The 21,547-nt window shown below is 37.2% G+C and overlaps 1 protein-coding gene across 3 annotated transcripts in view; it reads left to right on the top strand.

Moving 5' to 3' along the window:
- Positions 1-287: 287 nt before the first annotated feature.
- kcnab1a (potassium voltage-gated channel subfamily A regulatory beta subunit 1a) overlaps positions 288-21,547 on the top strand; it is a 124,211-nt gene continuing 102,951 nt past the window's right edge. Inside the window, exons 1-3 of one of the 3 annotated variants that reach the window (XM_041995456.1) lie at positions 288-364; positions 3,927-4,093; positions 5,326-5,989. In XM_041995456.1, the coding sequence (XP_041851390.1) occupies positions 5,712-5,989 (278 nt within the window). In that variant the 5' untranslated portion in view covers positions 288-364; positions 3,927-4,093; positions 5,326-5,711. Of the gene's footprint in view, positions 365-3,926; positions 4,094-5,325; positions 5,990-14,481; positions 14,763-21,547 lie in introns of those variants that run through there. The other 2 variants (XM_041995457.1, XM_041995454.1) reach the window with 2 other exon arrangements.

Below are 21,547 nucleotides of genomic sequence, written 5' to 3'. Positions count from 1 at the left end.
TCTGCTATGAAGCTTTCTAGCATGATGAACTCTGATAGTATTGTATTACAAAAGAAAAATAATTTTGAATAGTTATTTCTGGCCTCTTCTGTGGTAATCTCCCTTAATTTTTCCTTGTTATAATTTCAACAAGTCAGCTTCCGTGTTGTGAGTATGGTGAATGTGTGCGCTCTCTCTCACGTGACTTTCCAAGAATCTGTGAAGCTGTAAACTGTGTCCAATCAAAGCTGTCAGTGTGGACAGTAATACATTCTCTTGGTGACAGAGCGGTAGAGGAATGTGTTTATAATTTATTGCCAGCTGACCAGAGTGGACAGGAGCACCGGTGCTAAATTGAGACAAATGTGGACACGTGATGTTTGCGGTATGTATGTGTGTCCATTTTACTTTGCATTTGTCTGAGTGTGACTCCATGTCTGAACTGTTGCGTATTTCTTATCTACGGGTTTGTATACTCCTTGTTACATTGCATGAACAAAGCTACTCAATTTGTGTTTGGGTTTTTGTCCCTTTGAGTGAACCATACATGTCGTCTGTCGTCTATGGAGGAGATCTTTCTAATTTTCCAAGATGGTCCTGCAACATATGAAATGACAGTATTTTTTAACTTGTTCTTTTTTTTTCTTTGTTTATTTTGATTTGACAAAAAGTTTTTTTTTTTGTATGTAGGTTTCTGGTAAACCTTAGTGTTGAGACTTTCATCCTCCTCAATGTGCAAAGCTTAGTCCAAAAAAGGCAGCTTGATGTTTTTCATATCCTCCCTTCCGAACATGATGTTGCAGTTGATGTGCTTGGTGAAGGCCTTTTTTGGCATCAGCCACAAGGTAGAAGTAACTCCGTGGTCTTTTAGGTTAAAAAGGTTTTGAATGTTTCACATAAATATGATTTTCATATATGTATAACTGCACAATTTTAGTTCAGTGGCAAGGCTGTGTATACTATGCCTACATTTTTCCAAAAAATAAATAAAACTAACAACAAAACTAAACTAAAAAAAAAAAAAAAAAAAAAAAAAAAAAAAGCCATGATCAGAGTGAAAGAATGAGTAGATGAATTAATGAATAATAAAAAAAGGTCTCCATTAGTATTTCTTTTTTGTTGAACTCTCACAGCAACATGAAAGTTACGTTTAGAACAATTATCTTTATTTTCAAGAGGTAGGAAGTAAAAATAAATAAATAAAATCAAATTATAATATTAAAAGCAAATAATTATTTCAGAGACCTTTTTAAATACATACCTTGACCTGTTTACTCTGCTTTCAGCTAAATTTACCGGCAGTGACACAGACAGGCTGCTGTAAACAGTAAACACTGTTAAGGACCTCTTATCATTCAGAGACCAGACACTTAGGAATAGTTTCCAATGGACGTTACGTGTTCTTCCTCATGTGAAAATGACACTGCATTAAGAAATCATGGGTGTAAAGGATCATTTAAGATCCAGATAAGTGTTTATGTTCACATCACAAGATTAGATTTAAATTTCTTGGCATTTCTTTTTAATATTCATTGTGATATTTTTTATTTTTTAAATTTAAAAGGACTTTTTGTTATCTTGTTATTAATCTGACTTTAAGGTATTAATGATTTTTGTCAATGCTTCTACAACTATTGTTACTGCATAGTTAAAAAGGAAAAAGGCTACACAGACTCAAAACATCACTCTAAAGCCTCTAAAAATGTTCCTAAACAGAAATGGATTTTTGTATATTGGCATGTTGTGTTACAGAGTAAAAGAGCTCCCCTGAAGTCAGCAGTGCTACAACTACAAGGCAATAAGACAATATGTCAGGGAGTTTTAACCTGTGCAATTTTTTTCTGTAAGAACTAAAAGATCATAGACAAAAAGTTTTGAAATGGATAAAAAAAATATCCAAATATACATAAATGAAAACGCTACAACGAGCCACAATGAAATCTGGAAAATGTACACTAATAGACTCAGACTGTTATGTGACTAAAAAGGTCAACATATTTTTCCCTGCACTCTATGTAGTTCACATGTATGAGTGTGTGGACAATATTTTGTTTAGCTAGTATTTATACATCAGCAACAGCAAACCAAACGGAAAAGTTCATGTCTGCAAGTTTCCAGACTGTGTGAAGGAAATGACGAAATTCACACCATGTAGTTTTATTTATGGCAAGCTCCAGGACGAGTTTAGAGTTTTCCTTCCCATGGTCATTTAAGAAGGAAGCAACAACAACAAACATTGAATGAGCTTGTGTGCATGTCTATTGTGAGAAATCTCACACCATCCAAAGAAACAAGACACACAGCCAGGGACAGAAGCAAAATACAAACATTTCCATCTAAATGTCCACGTTGGTGTGCCAGACGTTGCAGGTCAGGTCGCTTATTGTGGTAGAGTAATATTAATAAAAATAATGATAAGTGATGGAGTAATGCGACAAGTTCTAACAAGTAAACTGTCAAAGTGAAATGTCTTGTGGCTTCAATATGCCCATTAGGGGATTCCACTATTATTACTGTTCACTAGCAGGTGTGAATAAATACAATATGAGGAGAATGTGAATGAATAAGTAAATTAGCAAGTTGCCATTAGTGAAGATAACACAGTTCAGTATGATCTAATTTTAATTATTCAAATCTAAATGTTTATCTCCAGTATGAGTTTGGGCTTGTCAGTGGCGAAAACAAACACTTTCACTTCAGTTTTCTTGCATTCCCCTTATAGCACTCATACAATATGGCGTAGATAGAAAATATTTTGATCCTAACACTTTAAAATAATCTGCTTTTAACCTCGTGTTGAACTAGTTTATCGTTTCAAGGCCTAACAAACAACTTCCTCTAATGAGATGCGACTGAAAAGGAAGCCAACTGGAGGTGCAGGGGCTCAAGTTTGCCTTGCCTAATTTAATAGTGGGAAGAGCAGCTGTTCCATTTTGCTCCATATAGTTTGGCGCCTTTTAAGTATTTAAGTTTCTTGCCCTCTTCCATCCCTTATCACCTCTGTCTAATTATAAATCGTCTCAGGATCTGCAACTACCTACTTTTTTTCCTTCTGCCAGCCTTCTATAACACAGGAAAACTTGGGTCTTCTCATGGTAAAATTAAACAGACTGTTAGGAATAAATTACCTTGATTCCTGATGAATAAACAGTAAATACTGAATGAAAGCCAGCTAATACTGATAATTTGATTATCAGTATCAGAAAGCTGATTATCTCAGAACATCACCCTACAAGGCTAAAAATCAACAGAAAGATCTGAGCGTCACATCATTGCCTCTGTGTGTGTAGCTGTGGAGTCTACATTTGCATAGTTCTCTGTATCAGTTTGCGTCCCAGTGGAGGTTCAGGATAAAGACCTTGAATGACGGAGTTTGTTCACGTTAGAATTTCCCCCTAAGTGATGATGTTACAGAGAGGTCAGATCAGATACACTTTGTGTTAGGAATCTTCTGTGGCGGCAACCCCAAAGAATTACACATCTTCCACTTGATGTGCTGTGTGCAGGCCAGTGGGCCATATGCCATTTTATTCAAGCAGATTCACCCATTATCTACACTTTATGCAACCTTGTGGGATATTACCCCTGACACTGCAAAGTGCTAAAGCTCTGACACAAGTCCTGTCCAGCGAACACATGGTATCACCACTATCATAGTAAATCTGATAAAATCTCACTTTTCATATATAATTTCAAAGAAAACCATAGGTGTATTTTTAATAGCATGAAAAAAATCATTCGATAAAACATGTTCAGATTCTTAAAAATGAGTAACAGAATCCCACCTAATATATGCCTAAACTTAGGTGTGGTACAGCTGAAAACGCTTGGTCTGACAGGAGAGTGTACAACCCTGCAGCAATATGCACATTGCCTGCAAATTACTAATTAGAATTATCTGTTGACCAGACTGAGGAGGCACCACTGATCACACTTTTCCCCCTCAGACATGTCCAGGGTGCTGTCCGGCTCTCATTACTGGACTGAATAATTGAGGAATAACACTCCACCACTGATTCACTTGACCCCAGAGGACACAAATCTTTGAGTATCTGGTTGGATGTCAGGAGGATTCTCCGTTCACTCAGTTTGAACACTGAGAGCTTTTAAACAGGTGAGTGACTTAACTAAAAATAACATCATTTGTGGAATTACTTTCAAGTGGGTGTTAACATTTCATGAATACAGCCTTTTAGAATTAATTATGTCCACACTGACTGCAGATCCTCACATTTCTGTTTTTCTTCTTGCTTTCTTTTCATCTTCAGCCAGCCTTACTGACAGGAACGTGCAGCTTTATTTAACTTTTCCCAGAACCAAAAATATGTGCAATATCTGGGCTGTTTTACACAACTATTCTTCAAATGTTTAATTATGTGGAAAAAAGGGCCACATTGTCCTTATTGTCTCCTTCAGTCAGCTACCTAACATGAATTAACATCTCATCAGCATACAATCCCTCTCAGTCCTGTAAGGAACAAATGAGCAAGCACATCTCCGACGTCTCTAGTCCACACTCACCTTCAATGACCTCTTTACTTCTTGGCTGCCCTGGGCCCTTTTGTCTGGTTCATTTGGAAAGAAAATCTACTTCACTTGATATGTTGTTCAAACAAACAATGGATTTAAAGCCTAAAAGCTGCCAATAATTACTTGTTCTGTGTTTTTGTATACTAGAAAGCAAACATGTATGAATGTAAACAGACAAATATCCACACACCTGCAAAATATGACCCACCTTTCTTTCTAGATGACAACTTCTCATGTAATATTCACACAATTACAATATACATTATTCAATTTTCAGGTAGCATTTATTCTCTTTTGACAAAGGTGGGGGCCTTAAATATCACAAATATTTAACATACTGTGCTTCTTTGCATATTCCTAGATGGACTGAAGCCAGTTGTCTGGGTTTTCACATTGTTATGCTTGGCAAAGGTGTAAATTAGCGTTTCACCCACACCATTCTGGACTCGTATGACACAAAGAATGGTGTTAAGACTACAAAGAGGTCCAGGAGAAGCTTAAATATAGAGCTGTCACTGGTACAAACCCAGATGATGAATTGATACACGTATGTCTTTAGAACTGTGTCTTAATAACTGTTACTAGCTGTTCTTCAGTTTCCACAGTATGTTTTATCACTTGAATATACAGTTGATGCTGGGTTATACTTCTTTTTCAGTTTCTGGGCTGATTTCTCTGTATCCGTTTCTTATATGTTATTTTTGAACATGTGGTGTACAACTACCATGTATGCAGTGTTTCTGAGTGTGTGTGTGTGTGTATGTGTTAGAGTGCATGTATTGTTGACACACTGGCATGTTTGCTCCCTCCTTTTAGGTCAGGGCAGGCTGTGACGAGACAAGGGAAACCAGGATCCAGTTTCAGGTTAGATGAAGCTATAAGAGACCAGTGAGCAATCTGCACAGACGGAAAGACCAACAGAGAGAAAGAAGCAAAAGAAATTTGGAGCCATCAAACAGAAAGTGAGAGAAGATTGTATATGAAAGGTAAAGGATCGAGAAAAGGTGAAGTGGACTCAATCAGTAAAAAAAAAAAAACAAAACAAAACAAACAAACAAAAAAAACCAAGCCGTTCTCAGATGTCATATTCCAAAAAGGAGGTGAAGGACTTGGGAATTTTTTTTGGAAACACTTGGAAACCTTGAGTTGCTCTTCATTATCTTAACCTTGCCCTTGAGGAGGAAGGGGCAACCTCTTGGGCCATGCTAGCCGCTCGAACCAGCGGAGGAGCCTTTGGGCCTGGTGGTGGGCACCAGCCATCTGGTTTGCACCGAAAACAATCAGCGGCTTCCCTGAGCGGGTCAAGAGCCCATCGTAGCGGCTCCCAAGATGCAAAGCGCAATTCCATGTCCGGAAAGAAGGTGGTGCTGCAGCGACATAAAGCAGCACTGATCAGAGAGGTGGAGACCAGCTGGTATCTGAAAATGTTCGGACTGGGCAAAGAGGACACAGTTGCACAAAAGACTGGCATGATCTACAGGTCAGTTAAACCTTGTGTGAGAATGTTTGTCTCCGACAGTGATTCATTTGTGGCCTTGCAGACAAACAGACAGCACTTCTTGTTGATGCACTACATCCACTGATACATTCATTGAAAAAAGTCCTTTGAATCTCAAGAGTGATTTTTTTCTCTCCACACATCATACCACACCATAATCAGTTTGTGTGAGCAACCAGCAGTAAATATATGATATGTATACATATGCTGATTGATTATTGAATTTTAGGGCTGGATCTCCAGTGGATCTGATGAGTTCCTCTCTCTCTGTCCAATCACTTCATTTGCATTTTACAGGAGACACGTGGTCATACCTCCAATCTCTGAATTACACTTGTGTCACCTGATCTGGCTGCCGTGTTAACAGCCAGCATCTGTCTTACTACATTAGACTGTGTTGACATCCTCGACCACCATGGTGACAAACATATGGAGGCTGAATGGAGTTGTGTGTGTGACTGATGGGCAGTGAGGATAGGTGCTCCATGTTAAAGCCGACTCCGTGTGCAGCAAGAATTAGTAATCTTGCCTTTTTTCAGAAATGAGTTTCTCTCATCTGACACCATGGCCTTGTCTCACTTCTCATCGCTCTGCTCCTCTTTCTTGTTCCTAAATGCCTAATTCATTTGTACCCCATTCCAATCACCCTGGCCAGAAGCTCAGGATTCACCAGTGTATTGCTTTGCCTCTTCCTTTCCTCCTATCCCATCTCCCCTTGTTTTTTTTTCTTAGGTCTAATTAACAAGTAAGGACACGTTGTAGTGAGAAAAATATACTATTTTCAGTATTTATTCTATCTTGCAGTTCAATAATATTAAAGGAATTCCATTAAGTGATATATTTTTTTTTTATTTTTCCATTGTTAATAATTAAGGGTCACTGAATCCTTTTCTAGATTTAACATACATGAAGACTCAGCTATTTATTTCCACCACCTGTTCACTGTTTTGTTTGCATATTGGAGCATTTAAATGAAACTGGATGATCTTTTTTGGTCTTTTGGAAAGTTTGAAGTTCTGCAGTGAGAGATATTTAAAATCTTTGGATATAGGTTATTGTGGTGTTGTACTTGTAGCTTGGCAACAACTGAACAGATTATACTGTATGCAGCGATAGTAGCTAACACTGGTAAAGGGTGTAGAGATGCTCCTTCACAGTGTAACATTGAAGATTATAGAATCCATAGTTTAAAAAGCACTGCAATCTGCTCTCTTTTACAGTCTTTGTCTACTTATGCTGTCTAAAGGCTCTTTTATGCACGACACAAAAGATGGATATGCAGATGGATGGACAGCTTCGTCCGTCTCTTACTTCGGTTACTCACGTTATTTAGTCTGTTTTTACAGAGCTCAGCTATTCGTACAAAACTACGTATGCTTCTTTTGAGTGTGTACCTGCAGCTATGTGTCACTGAAATACATAACACTACATTCCCAAGCTCTAAGCTCATTCATTTTATTTAATTTAATTTTTATGGTTAGCGATCTCACAAATAGTTTAAACTTTGACCTTCTTTCTCTTCATTTTCCCTCCAGCTCTACAACTGCAGAGTCTACTCCTAAACGTTTGTTTTAGAAAAGCAGCAGCTCTCAAATGTAAACTACTCTCCAGTTGACATGGCTGTGTATAATAACAACAAGATAACATATGTTAAAGTGTTAAAAATACCCAAAGAAATTATTCCAGCAGCATGCAAACCAGGTTAGGATGTTTTAAAAATCTATATTGTATGGCGTGTGCCTGTTTGTTTCTTAGCATGTCGCCAGTATAAAGTTAACAGAAAGATTTATTATACACCATGAGTTTCTACACTCTTTAATGTAAGTGTGTGACATAATTATTTTTGCTGATTGGACAGTAAACTGCATAGAAAAGTGATAAAGTGAGGTGAGACAGATCTGGTGGGTGGGTGCTTGTTGCTGCTGTGCTAAAGTGCTAGCTAAAGTCGGCAGGTCATGTGCGCTACAACAGTTTGTTAAGTTTATACTCTGCTTTGTCTGACTTCCCTGGAGGATCGTATATCTAAGCTAAAATGAAGAGATTGAACATAAACACACAGGTGGAATAAGACAGATTAAGAAAACTTTGTTCTTTAGCGATTAACCCTTTTAGAGAGATCTTTATTTTGAGCAGGATAGGCGCATGGACTTCCTATCAAAAGACGGTAAGACGCAATGGATGGTCTTTTGGATACCTTGTATTCCTAATTTGTATCCAAAGGACTGTTTGCTAAACAACAAACTACAGAAAATGACTGATTTATGTTTAGTACAAGCTAGATGCTTGTTTTCCCTTCGCTGGAAAGACATCAAGAGTCCCTTAGTTGGTCGCTGGCTGAAAGAATGATCAGCATACCTCGTCCTTGCAAAGGTAGCATACACAATAAGAAAGAAATCAGCCAAATTGAAAGATATCTGGAATCCTTTTCTTGCATTTTTAAAGAACCATGAAGTCAAAGAAGCTCTGATAACTTGTAGTTGATTTGTCCTTAACTTTCGATACCTTAACCATGTGATGCTAAGCTGTGTATGATTACTACTGTCATTATCCAGGTTTTGCATTTTGTTTTGCTTTCAGTTCTGTCTACTTTCCTTTGGGGTGGGGGGGAGTGTATTCTTTTATATCTACTGTTATATGCTTTGTTAAATTTATTAAAATGTGTTTTTGTAAATTGTTAAAACTCAATAAATACATTTATATAAAATAAAAAAGGTGCTAATTTCAAAGATTTATCTCTTCATTAATGGTTTAATTTTGACAACCTTGGTAAAAATCCAAAATTTATTTGATAATTTTTTTTAAGTTATCTGGCGACCCCCTAAATGATCTCACGACCTCCAGTTTGAGAACCACTAGGCTATACCAATGTGATGCATATTTTGTTATAGTAGTAGCAGTGTTTCTTTCTCCTGTTGCTATCATACAATCCTGCCTTATAATGTGCATGTGTAAAAAGGGTGCAAAGGTAAATATTACATAAAAATTAAGATTAAATGTGATTTTCCAGTTATTCGCTGCTAAAAACGCAGTAAATGCCACTTAACTGTTATTTCAAATGGCCTTCCCACTGACATGTTAGTGGATGCACACTTCACACACTCTTTATTTAAAGGGTCATAAAAATATGATGAGAGCTTGTCATGACAGGTGCGATAGGAGTGTGAAGACAGTGTGAGTGTGTTTAGTAGGCATGCATCCGAAGTGATGAGCTCAATGGACCACCAATAAAAAGCACTACACTGTGTGAATTGCTACAAGATTAGCGCGACCTTCACACACACTTTGTCAAACACCCTAAACACACATCAGCACTTATTATTTGTCTCATCGCAGTAGACCCCATTATTTGGATTTGGATTCAGTCTTCCACTTGAAAGCAACAAACAGTTGGCTTTGACCTAGAAAAGACATGAACATTAGCTGAACCCCTCTAAAAGTCCCCTTCTTGCCAATTTGCCAACTCATGCCTTTCACACAAACACCCGCATACACACACATGGGCTTGTCTTCTGCCAGCTTTCCTCTCTGACACGGATGCCAAACAGCACACGATGGCTGGATATCCTCTCGTTTAATTCAGAACAATTGCTGCACATTTTTGGCTGGCCACTGATTCTGCATAAAAACTGGGGCAAAATACATGTGTATGAGCTCCATAAATAATCCTTTCTCCACCTCAAATATGGAATCATTTCCTTGCTGCAGATTGAGTTCTAATTAGCCTTTGACAAAGGCATAGTAAACAATTTTTTGGAGGTCAAATTTACAACTGTAAAGGATGGAGGCAGATGTAGTAAATTTTTTTACATTGGGGTCACATTACTTTTTATATTGTCATGATTTTTGTGTGATCAGCAATCCATTATTATTAGGTAATAAAGATGGTACAATGTCATTAGCTGATGTTGGGATGAATCAAAATATCAGTAACATAAACATCCATTAAATGATCAGGTGATGCTGCTTCTGGCAAACAAAGCAAAGAAAAAAAAGAAAGTCTAAAATGCCAAGTTTTTACTCTTCTTGTAATGGATCTTATCAACAGTATGTCATTTAAAACCTTTTTCTAGCCTACAAGAACTGGTAAGCTTGTGAACAACAGCTCCAGGCTTTAGTGGTAAAAATTATATTCAGAGCTAACTGGTGAAAGACCAGATCATAGATAACATTACAAACCCAGCCATGGCAACCCTAAAAGAGAAGCTTGGGCTTAAACAATACATGATACATGCCTCATTCATATGGACTTGCACGTCCACCATTAAGAGCTTATTTTTAAGAAAAAAGGAGAAAAAAAAAAAAAAAAAAGCCAAATTACCAGGTCATTAGAGGGGATTGCAATATCTCCAAACAAAAAACAAAAATTTGTGAAATGTTTACGTCATTCAACAATCTGGGAAATTAATAATTATTCATCATTTAAAAACAGTCTTAACCCATAAAGGCCCAACCCATGAAAAATTGGTAAGAAAAGTTCAGTTTTTTTAATATGAGGTCTTTATTTGGCCCTTTAACAAAATGTAACAAAAAAAATTAAATTTTTATTTGGGAGTGATATCTACCATTTATTGCCATGTGATACATTAAAAAATATTATAATGTGCTTCTGGGTATCTATTAGGGGAGAGAAGACAAGTATCAGATTGTGTTCAACAGGATTTTGAGCAAAGTTTATACTATAAATTGGAAGCAAAATGTCTCAGAAACTGTATGTAATACATATGTCACATTGAGCTCTTATGGGTTAAGCAATGATTCAAAACACTCCAACAATGTACCACCACATATTATTATTATTATTTGATATATATATATATATATCAAATAATAATAATAACTACATGCTTTTTTAACCTGTAAGCTTTCGATGTTGATGTGTCCGTGTTTTATGTTATGTTCTATCCCTCTATTAATATTATATTTATTATATTATATGTTGTCTATGTAATATTTTATTGTGTTTTAATCCACCAGCCTAGGGGCTTAAGATGGAAATTAGTCTTTGGCTTTAATCTTGTGTATTCATATGAAAATGTAGATTAAATTGCCTATTCCCTATTTTTAAACAAATAAATTGATTTGAACTGACTTGAACAACACAGACTGACCAGAATGTAGAAATTCAATACAATGAAATGGCTCACAGTGTAACTCTGTAATCTCTGGTGTTTGCCAGCAATTACTTAATAGCACAGTCTAAGAAGACCAGAGGTGGTTTGCTTCGATAAAGGTTTATTCTGCACATATAAATGGGCTACATGTTGGCACACACTACTTAACTCTTTAACGCTGTGTGTATCATTTTTGTTAAATACAGTTTCTGAGACCTATTGCATCACCTTTTAATAAAGATATTCTCAATACAATATGATAATTGCCTTCTATCCCCTGTCCTTCTGAGAATAAGTTTATTAAATGGTTTATTTGGAGTCATTTTAGCTACTTTCAAGAATACTTTTTCGTCATTCTTAGTGGTTAAAATGGCCCATACTCAAGTGGCCCTTCTTGAATTTATTTAGTTTGCCCTTGGCCAATTTGCCACTGGAGCCAGCAGCATCACTGCTCTACTTTGACCAGGTACTGGGATTATGTTTCCTAATACCACTGGCACCAGGTGTGGCAGCGCTGTGGTAACATGATTCTGCTACATGAAGCTTGATGGATGAAGCACGGAGATCGTGCTAAGATTAGCAGGTTTGATTTACAGAGCGGTCCTGCTTTAACACTTCTACGGTTTCTGACAAAGCAAAACAACTAAATGCAACTGAACAGTTTTTTCTGTTTTTGCCGCGTTTTTTAACACCTCTTAAAGAACGAGTAGCTGTTACCCAAACCTGTACTTAGTATTGTTGCTATACACTAGAAGACGGAGTGTAATATTTTGTGCCTCACTCTACTCTCTCTCCTCGGCATTAATCTAGACTGTCAGTGTTAATGACAATGGGATTTAGTGGATAATGTAGGCCAACACACTGGTGTTAAACAGGAGCAGGATGGTCCCTCAGGGCTGGGGACTGATCACTGACATAATTATTGTTGCCATATAGAGTCAGATGGCGTGAAACATGAATATTGAGAGACTACAACAAGCTCCTTAACGTCAACCTCTCTTCTTAAAATGTGTCTATTAAAAGGCATACAGTGCAGTGGTGAGCTAAGCTACTTGTTTCTATCATATCTTACCCTCAGGATAACTGTCAGATATATGCAATCATAATACAGGGATTCACTCAGTAGAGGATGCACAAGTGGGGGGTGGGGTGTTAAATGAAAGAGACAGCTAATTAGTCCCAGGGAACAAGTAGCTAAAAGTAAAAGTTCAAAGTGAGGAATATCAAGTTAAATGAAGAGGGGGGACAGAAAATGAAGAGCAAAATTAAACAGAATATTGGGCTGAAACTGTAAGGCAGGCTTCCCTGTCCTTCCTGCATCCCCCAAACTGTCCTCACCCCAGCCTTTCCCCCCTCCCTTTGCCCTTCTACCTTGCCTTTTTTGGGTGTTCTTGTCAGTGACTCACCTGCTTGTGGCTGTTCCCAACGCCAGGGGCACAAATACAAGTGAGTCAAAAACACACATAAAAAAAACAAAAAAAAAAAAAACATGCAAAATATCTGAGTGAGAGAGAGAAAAGAAGCAAATCTTACAGTGAAGTTTTATTAAAAACTGAGTGTTTATCTTATACAAAGGTATTTTATATTTGAAATAAACGTGAGAATGCTTAGGGTCCATGTGTATATGGATCTAGTGTCTATAAATATAATCATAAACACACTCAGGCATTGCATAAGCTCAGCTGACATTCCTGCTGCCTGGCAGGATCAGTTTTTCCACCCACCCTGCTGGAGTACAGGCGCAGCTGCCCCTCCACATCCTCACTGTTCAATTTGATGTTTTTAAGTAAATGTGCACGCAATACTACCTTTACAGCTTTGTCAGCTTTTGGGTCTATTGGTGAACATCTCTGACAAAAATCCAAATAATATTTTAGAACTAAAGGTTTAAAATAATGGAGATTTTTAACAACTGTTTTGAGTGTTACCAGAAGATCACCTGTACACACTTTTGGGTTTGGAAGCAAATACTTAGAAATACAAGACCAGCTGTTTCCTGATAATGTCGCAAGAAAAGAAAAGAAATGTTTAAGTTTTGCTGAATACTAAAGACGGTGTATAAAGATAAATCAATTTGTGTGTATGAGTGTGTGTGCTTGTACACACAAGGACAGTGTAAGACTGAACTCAAGTTTCCTGATATGGGAGAATGGAATTCCTTATGATTCCCACAATCCACTGGAGGACCAGACATGATGTCATTGAATACTCCCAAGAGAAGGAAAGAGGTGAGTGTGTGTTGAGAGAGGGGACAAAAGAGAAACAGCGGCTTTCCCAGTTGAGTGCAACACTCTGCTGGCTGTGTGCAGACGTGTATTAGAGTGTGTGTTAGTTTAGGTGTTTATCATGGGCAAAACTCCAAAGTACAATTTGTTTAGAATGAGGAAGATGAAGGACAGAAAAAGTTTAAACACCACATGCAGAAGCGACTAAACAGGACAAACTTTTATTTATTTATTGTTATTATTTTTTTGTTTGTTTTTGCTTTAACCAGTGCCTTTGCCAGATGTAAAAAAATATTAAAAATGGCGTGACACAAAGCAAAGAGGAAAAGTAGGAGACTTACATGCTGGTGCAGATATAAGAGAGGAAATCAGGAGAACTGGAAGAGCTTGTGATGCAGGGAATAGTGAGAGACAAAAGAGGGATGATGAGGAATGAGAATTGAAGAAAGGACAAGAACGAGTTGGGAGGAAAAACAAGGAGAAAGGAAGGAGATAGTGAGAGAAATAGACAGAGAGAGAGGGGGGTAAGGAGAGAGAGGGGGAGGGAGAGAAAGAGAGAGAGAGAAAAAAAACGTCCCAGATTCCCAGGCCATTTAATAGGGAGCAAAACCAAACTGAGCTTATGATGTAGTCTGGCTGAGCAGGGGGCAAAGTGACAACATGAGTGTGTGTGTTGTGTGTGTGTGAGGGAGGAGAGGGGCAGAGGGTGGCGGTTATGTGTCTGTTTCTGTGTGTGTGCAAAGAGCATATGTGGCACAGCACATGGAGATGTACATGTAAGGAAAAGACCTGTTTTTCCTGTGTGGACGTACTGCAGCCAGCACACAGACTGGAAAAATTACGGACTCTGCTACTTGGTTGATTTTTTTGCTTTCGATTTTCTCGCACTTTTTTCTTTCTTATTCGTTTTTTTTTACAAATAAGAAAAATACAGTTTATGTGGAGCTCTGTTCAGTGGAGTACTTTTCTTTGCATCAGGCTTTAATCAAATGTTCCCACACACCCTCCTCAGCTTCATGTAGCATTGTGTGGGCGAGGGGCCTACCTGGATTACTTTGAGCTTACATGTTTGTGGGACACACTAACAGAAGACGGGAGAAACTGAAAGAGAGGGGAAAGTGACAAAGAAAGCTGGAAGATGTACTTGTACAAAGCCACATGTCCGGATATTCCCAACCCGAAGCAGAAGAGCGGCAGGGGTCAGGGCGGAGGTGGGGTCCAAGTTCAAGGCCCGGGCCAGGGTAGACTCATCAGGCAGGCATCCACGGGACTGGGGTCGCGATCTTACACTCCTCTGATGCTGTGGACGGGAAACAAACCCAACAGTGCAGTGCAACTCAAACAACTGGAGGAGTTTCTCAACTTCCACTCGTTGTCACTGCATGACACAGTGAGGAGTCAGACCGGCATGGTCTACAGGTAACCTTATTTGAAGGGTGTGTCTGGGTGAGAGGGATGCTTTGCTTGTTTGCTCTGCCACATTTCTTAACTCATCCTTATTTGCTGTTTTTAACAACAGAGTTTGCTTTCTAAATGCAATATTTGAGGGACTTGATGGACAGTAGTTGTCGCTGCTACTGTAGTTTCTATCTACTACATTTGTTCATCATACTGGATCTTTTTATGTTGTGTAACCCAACTGCATCCTGGGAACTATTGATCTTCATGTGAAGCCCATCACCTGATTGATCATTCCGTGAGTGCTGTGGGAGTAGTACTGTTCTCCATACATATATAGAAAATTAGAGGAATTTTGCTGGATTGAATCAGACATGATAGATTTGCATGGACATACATAAAACTAGAACATGGTCCAAATTGCAAAAATACCTCATAATATTACTTTAATATGGCCATATTTGAATTCCCCTAAGTGCATGCATGTGCACATTTTCTTAATACTTAACATTAAATGTTCTTTGACAGTTTTTATTCACATTTACTTAAACTTGGGTATATCTTGAACACAAGGTTATGCATGGTAATACATCAGTTAAAACACTAAAGTCAGTGTCTAATCAGTCTAATACTGAATAGAGCAGAAATTAATCATCCTTAGCATGACTAATGTTGAATGTTAAAAACATGTTAGCTGTGAAGGTAATCCAGTTTTCGTTTCTTTAGGCATTGGTGCACTGACGCCATGTTTGTTATATTTTTTGTGTAACTTGTCATTTGTGACTAGGCATTGTGCTGGTGAGTGGTTTGACTGAGTGTGACTTGGACACAGTGGATCACTGCTCTGCCTTCAGGCAAGAAATCAGCCTGCAGCTATTTTGTCTGCACTGTGTTTTTAGCAACAGAACAAAGGAGGAAGATAGTCTTCAGCAGGGATTTAATCCTTTAAATAAGTTTCTGTTGTTGGCATGGTTTTTTTTTTTATGTCTAATTTATATTTATCCCTAAAGTTTGTGTAAATGCAATTTACTTTTTTTTTTTTTTTTTTTTTTTGCCGTTAGCTTTACATTTACAAGACATTATTAGACACATAACAAGAAAGGCAAAGTATGATAGACAGGAACTAAATTTTCTGGCTCAAAAAACAAAAACCAGTAAGCATGCCATGATGCAATGTCTAAACTAAAGCATGCATAGTGGTTCAGAAATTGTGTCCATGTATGTTTTATATTTGGAGAAGCTGGTGACTTACAATTTCCATGAACTATATTTTGGTCATTCAAACAGCCCATTTGTTCCCTGAGGCTTTCTCATCAGTGAGTCTGTGCTAAATTCTGCCAGCATGCTAGAACATATTATAGTCAGTGTAATAATAACATGGCCTAAACTTATTCTGTTGTTGTGGTAGTAGTAAAGAAATGGCAGCATAGAATGAGACCTTTCGATCACACCTCTGTGTCCATCAATGGCAGGTGAAACAGAATACAAAGGACAAATGTGATGGCAGTCTGCTGGATGAACCTGGCTATGGGAGCTCATGCTGTAAGTGTCTCGCCTTGGGAGATTGGCTTATATATGTGCATGAGCTTGTTTGTGTTTAAAAGATGTGGTTATTACTATAGTAACGCATTAAAACAGCTGTCTGCTAAGGCCAGTGGATCAGCGGTTAAGGCCTTTTCTGTTCAGTCTGTCGAAATAGAAACACACACACACACACACACACACACACACACACACACACACACACACACACACACACACACACACACACACACACACACACACACACACACACACACACACACTTCATCATGGAAAAATGTACTTATATTGCCTATAATTTTCAAAATGTAAAACCTGTTCTGCAGCACAAACCCCCCCCAAAACAGGATGTCTGCAAGTGTTAATTAAAAATGTTTTTATTAACATTTAAACACCCTAAAGGAAGAGATGCAAATCAGCTCTTTCAGACCTTCCAGTGTGTTTTTGTTTAAAACCCTAACAGCCATTTGTGGTGTGATAAAGTCTTTTTGGTCCTTGACCCCTTTGAGCAAGTGGTGTCTTCTCACGATACCCCAACATAGGCTGTTATGGCAAATTTACCATCTAAATAAATAAATAAATAAAACATGTCCTTTAAACAAATAAAATAGTTGTAACCCTTAAACTTGGACCTTGTTTTAACACCTAACCACAAGTGTCCTCTAAACCACACTGGTGAAGTTACTATAGATCACATAATAGGCAAATCAGAGCCAGCAAACTGCTTTTTCTTTAAATACTGTTTTCCAAAAATTTGTCCTTACTGAAACACAAAACTAAAGACAGACACACAGTCATAATAAATAATTTCTACAGTTTTTTTTTTTAAAACATTTTTTATTCATTCTAAACTATGAAAAAACACTGATGGGAAGAGGAAGTGAAGCCATAAAAATAAGCTCCAGCTTCTTTTCTGTGCATGTTCACTTCATTGTTAACATGCATCTTAAAAAAGGAGGCTGTGGTTACAATTTTACTGTTGTTCGGTTCAGGAAATATTCATTCCTCCAGGCTAATGTGGCCGATGTTTAAGCTAATTATCTAATTAATCGTTGCTTTGTGACATTCTTATTGAGGCGTGCTAGAAAAGCAGAGATCAGCTACTTTTTTTTCCCAGAAAGCATTTATTTGAAGAAGCTACAGAAAATGAGTTTGACAGCCAGCCAGGGCACGACAGTGAACGCCTCACCACTGAATGAACATCCAACGCCGGTTCACTCTGGTGTTTCCTTTGCCTTTGTCTCTTTCCTGCATTGCTTTATTTGCATTCTCAATGTTCTTTGATTGTATGAAAAAAGGCTACAGCTGTTACAGTGTACTATCTTTTAACGCCTCCATCATCCATCATTTTTTTATTCACTCCAGTATGAGAAAATCTTCCTGCTTCACTTAAAGGTTTTGTAAGTTTTTAAATGCTTCATTATGTCTGTGGTGCAGCAATACTTTCCTAATTCCTGGTTTCTACTCTTTTTGTGACTTCAAAATGGCAGAATTCTTTTATTTATATGTGAAATAATGATATATGTTTCTCATTTGAGCAGGTATTTTTTACAGAACAGAAATATACTTTCCTGTTTTCTCATCTGGGTAAATACATTAATGTTACAATGAAAAAGTCAACCAGACTAGCAAAAAATAAACCTTGTACATCCCCTTTTAACCTAAATGCCAGTGAAGCAAATGCACTCTGCTGATGCTTTGATTACTCACACTGAATTAAAGGACATCAATTCAATCAGGCTTGTAGGGAGATTAATCAAAAGGCCATGGTATTGTTGGCTACAGAGCAGAGAAATTCTGGGCAAAAGAAAAGCAGTGAACAGGACATTTAAGCCTCCAGGGGGCAGATGGGTACATTATGAAGCATATGTCATGTGCTTTTGGATGTGCCAGTGTAACTTTGCTTGTGTGTGTGTGTACTTGTGTTACTCAGGTTGTGGTGACATAAGTCTCTCAAAACAGACGTTGTAGGGATCCACACGGGTTTAATGACGGACAAGCTCACACTGTAAATCTTTAAGCAAGATAAGGATAAAGGTCATGCAAAGAGAAGTTATACTGAGGGGAAGTCCTCTGGAAATCAATTAAAATCAATGTAATGTCCTCTGAAGTGATGCTAACACAACTCTGTGTGAATTTGCAGACAGCCTGGATGTTTCTCAGTCCATCTGATTAAATGAGCTCTGCTGACACACTGCACAGTGAAAGTGACACTTAATTTCCCAACAGTTGCTTCTCTACTTCTCTGTCACTCACTTCTTTCTTCATGCAGGCTGTTTTGTCAGATTTTTTTTTTCTCTTTTGTCTTTTCTTTCCTCAACTATTGATCACGATATGCAACTACAATTCCAAAAAAGTTGGGACACTGTGTAAAATTAGGATTAAAATGTAATTAAATGACTTGCAAATCCAATAAACTAATATTTTTTTTGTAATCGAACATAGAGAATATATTACATGTTGAAAGGAGGATTTTTTTTATTTAAAGAAAATGATTAGATCATCTTAAATCTGATGGCAGCAACACTCCAAGTTGTAACTCAGGTTAACTGGCAACAGGTTAATAACATAAAAAGAGCACCTTGGGGAAGCAGAGTCTCTCAGAAGTAAATATGTTAAAAAAAATATTTTAAAAATGTAGAGGAATTTCTGCATAATCATCCTCAGTATGAAATTGAAAAGAATTTGAATTTTCCTTTATCTACAGTACATAATATACTAAATACAGTCTAGTGCTGTTGAGCAGCTACAGTCCTGTATCATTCAACAATGAGACAACATTCCCCACCAAAAGGTCTCCTGTCTCCTCAGAACCTCATTTATTAGTACACACTTGTTAAAAGAAGAAATTGGGGTTGCATTTCAAAATGTTACTCCTAGATGTGAAGTCTTACAGATAAAAACTTTCAAATGTGTTTTCTTATACAACCCATTCTCACTCATGTCTCATCAAATAAATACATTCCATCATGCTCAGGTGAAGAAGTGGACCCAAGTACAAAGTCACTGCCAGGAGGCAGGTGGATGTGAAATAAGCAGATAATTAAATAGGACTAACACTGAAGGAAAACAATGACAACATATATATCAACACTGAGGTAAACAAATTAACAGTCATTAGCACTCAGGTGCAAAACAAGGATTGAAAGCAAAGGGCAAAGTAAAGCAAAGTAAAACACAGAAGGAAAACCGGTTTCCACCTAAAACAGGTATAAAGGTGGCTCAAATACAGAAGATGGAGGTCCAAAGAATAATTTAATTTGCACAAAAAAAAATTAAGCAAACACCAAAACAAACCTCGTAAACCATGACAGGTAGCCTGTTAGCATAATGTTTCATCACACAGGATACTAGTTATTCAACATAGACACAATAAAATGAATACCAAATGTGCTGCAGTGTTGAAAAGTGTATCAAAGTGTGTCTTTTAACATCTGATCAATAATATCAGAGATTGTATTTTAGCTATTTGCTTCCTAAACCAACAAAGTGGCTTTAGTGTCTTAAACTAAACAAAGACAAGCTGATATTCAATATTTAGTAATAGTGATCTGAGAGGAGACTACAACTTCATCCTCTGGTGGAAAACACACATCTTTATCATTTAAAACATCTTCAATTAAAAAGAAGTAAAGTAAATTGCATTCTTAATTTGCAAAAGAGAAATGAAAAAACAAAACAAACAAAAAAAAAAAATACAAAACAAAACATAATGATGCTGTGTCCCAAATGTCAGTTAAGTTTGGTGTAAAAATGTGTTGTTCGAACTGTTCCTGTTGTTAAAAAACATCTTTGGTACTACAGACTGCAAAGTTCACCTTGATCTCATAATGTGAAATTAATACTTTTATGTAAAATGTGTAAAAATGACAAGTTAAGCAGCAAAATATCATAAACACTGCAATCCTTTGATGACTGATCCCTCTGCTGGTGGATATAAATCTTTTTTGTTTTGGACTAGAATTAGATGTGCTCTGGTAGTTTCATGGATGAAAGTTTTTTTAATTTTTTTTTTTACATTACACCTATCTTTATTTCCCAGCTAAAAGTTATATTTGTTTACTCAAGGCTCACCATCTAAATATTTATGATTTTGTTAATAAAAAGTGATCTCAAAACACTATTGCTCTTTTCTACATGACTTCAAGGCAGGAAAAAAAGAGAATATGCTAAATATTTAAGAACATTTACATTTCATAAGTAACAGTGACCATTTATTAAACTACAGACAGTTGCAAGCCTTTTACTGTGAAGTGTGTGAGTGTTTAGACTCTGCCATCTGCCTATGTAAGGAGAAGCTTTCCAGGCACGTCACTTTGTTAATCATAGAGCTAAACAGAAATTAAAGGGTAGGACTAAAGAATTAGCTGGCACTAAATGGATATGGACAACATTAGAAATTACATTTAAAAAAGGGATTTCAGTGACATACTTTATTATTATTATTTTTTTGCCATGATCAGTTAGTTTGGGTATAATTTGTTTCTCATTGTGTTGTAACACATGTATGAGTCTGCCACTTGTCTCTCTTCATACAAAAGTGTGCATATGTGTGTGTGTGTGTGTGTGTATGTCTCTGTTTCTTGGAAACTATAGTTGGTGACCAGGACACAGCCACACTTGTGCTCTCAACCAAGCATTCACAGAACAAGATCATTAGTTGAGTCACATTAACACAGACATGACACATTGGCTTCAGACACAAAAATACATGCACACACAGATAAATGTGTCAAATGCTCATCCTTTATTCATCTTGGAAAACATGTGAATATTTAACCGAAGAACTGGTATCCTTTGTAAATACTTAATTGATCAGGCCGTCACAGAAACCTATGTGTGTGCTGTGTGTGTGTGTAAGTTTGCGTTAAGTTGTATATCTGTATTACATGGACACTTTTACTTCCAAATAGGAAGACTCCTGATAGGTACATAAATCAAAGTATTTTGGGATACAGTTGACTACAAAATTAGACATTTACATTGTTAATAATAATCTCCTATTTATTTAAATTCCTACCTGCTTTCTGGTATAATATAATGTGATATAGAGCCCTTGCTATTGTGAATGCCTGTGGGTGTGTTAAACCGTGAAGAGCTTTACACGCAGGGCATAAGACTAACCCAGATCATGTGGCACCTTTGACTTGAACGCAGCATGTGACAAATGACCAAACGGAAGATAGACAGAACCTCCTGTTGTTTTATGATAAAATGGGTCTGTCTAATCAAAGGCTGTGTAATCAAACACTGCTTAATCATGG

The sequence above is a fragment of the Melanotaenia boesemani genome, chromosome 9 (genome assembly GCF_017639745.1).
Source record: "Melanotaenia boesemani isolate fMelBoe1 chromosome 9, fMelBoe1.pri, whole genome shotgun sequence".
NCBI classification, from domain to species: Eukaryota; Metazoa; Chordata; class Actinopteri; order Atheriniformes; family Melanotaeniidae; genus Melanotaenia; species Melanotaenia boesemani.
Note: the sequence above shows the minus strand (reverse complement) of the source record. Positions and strands in the feature narration are given on the sequence as shown.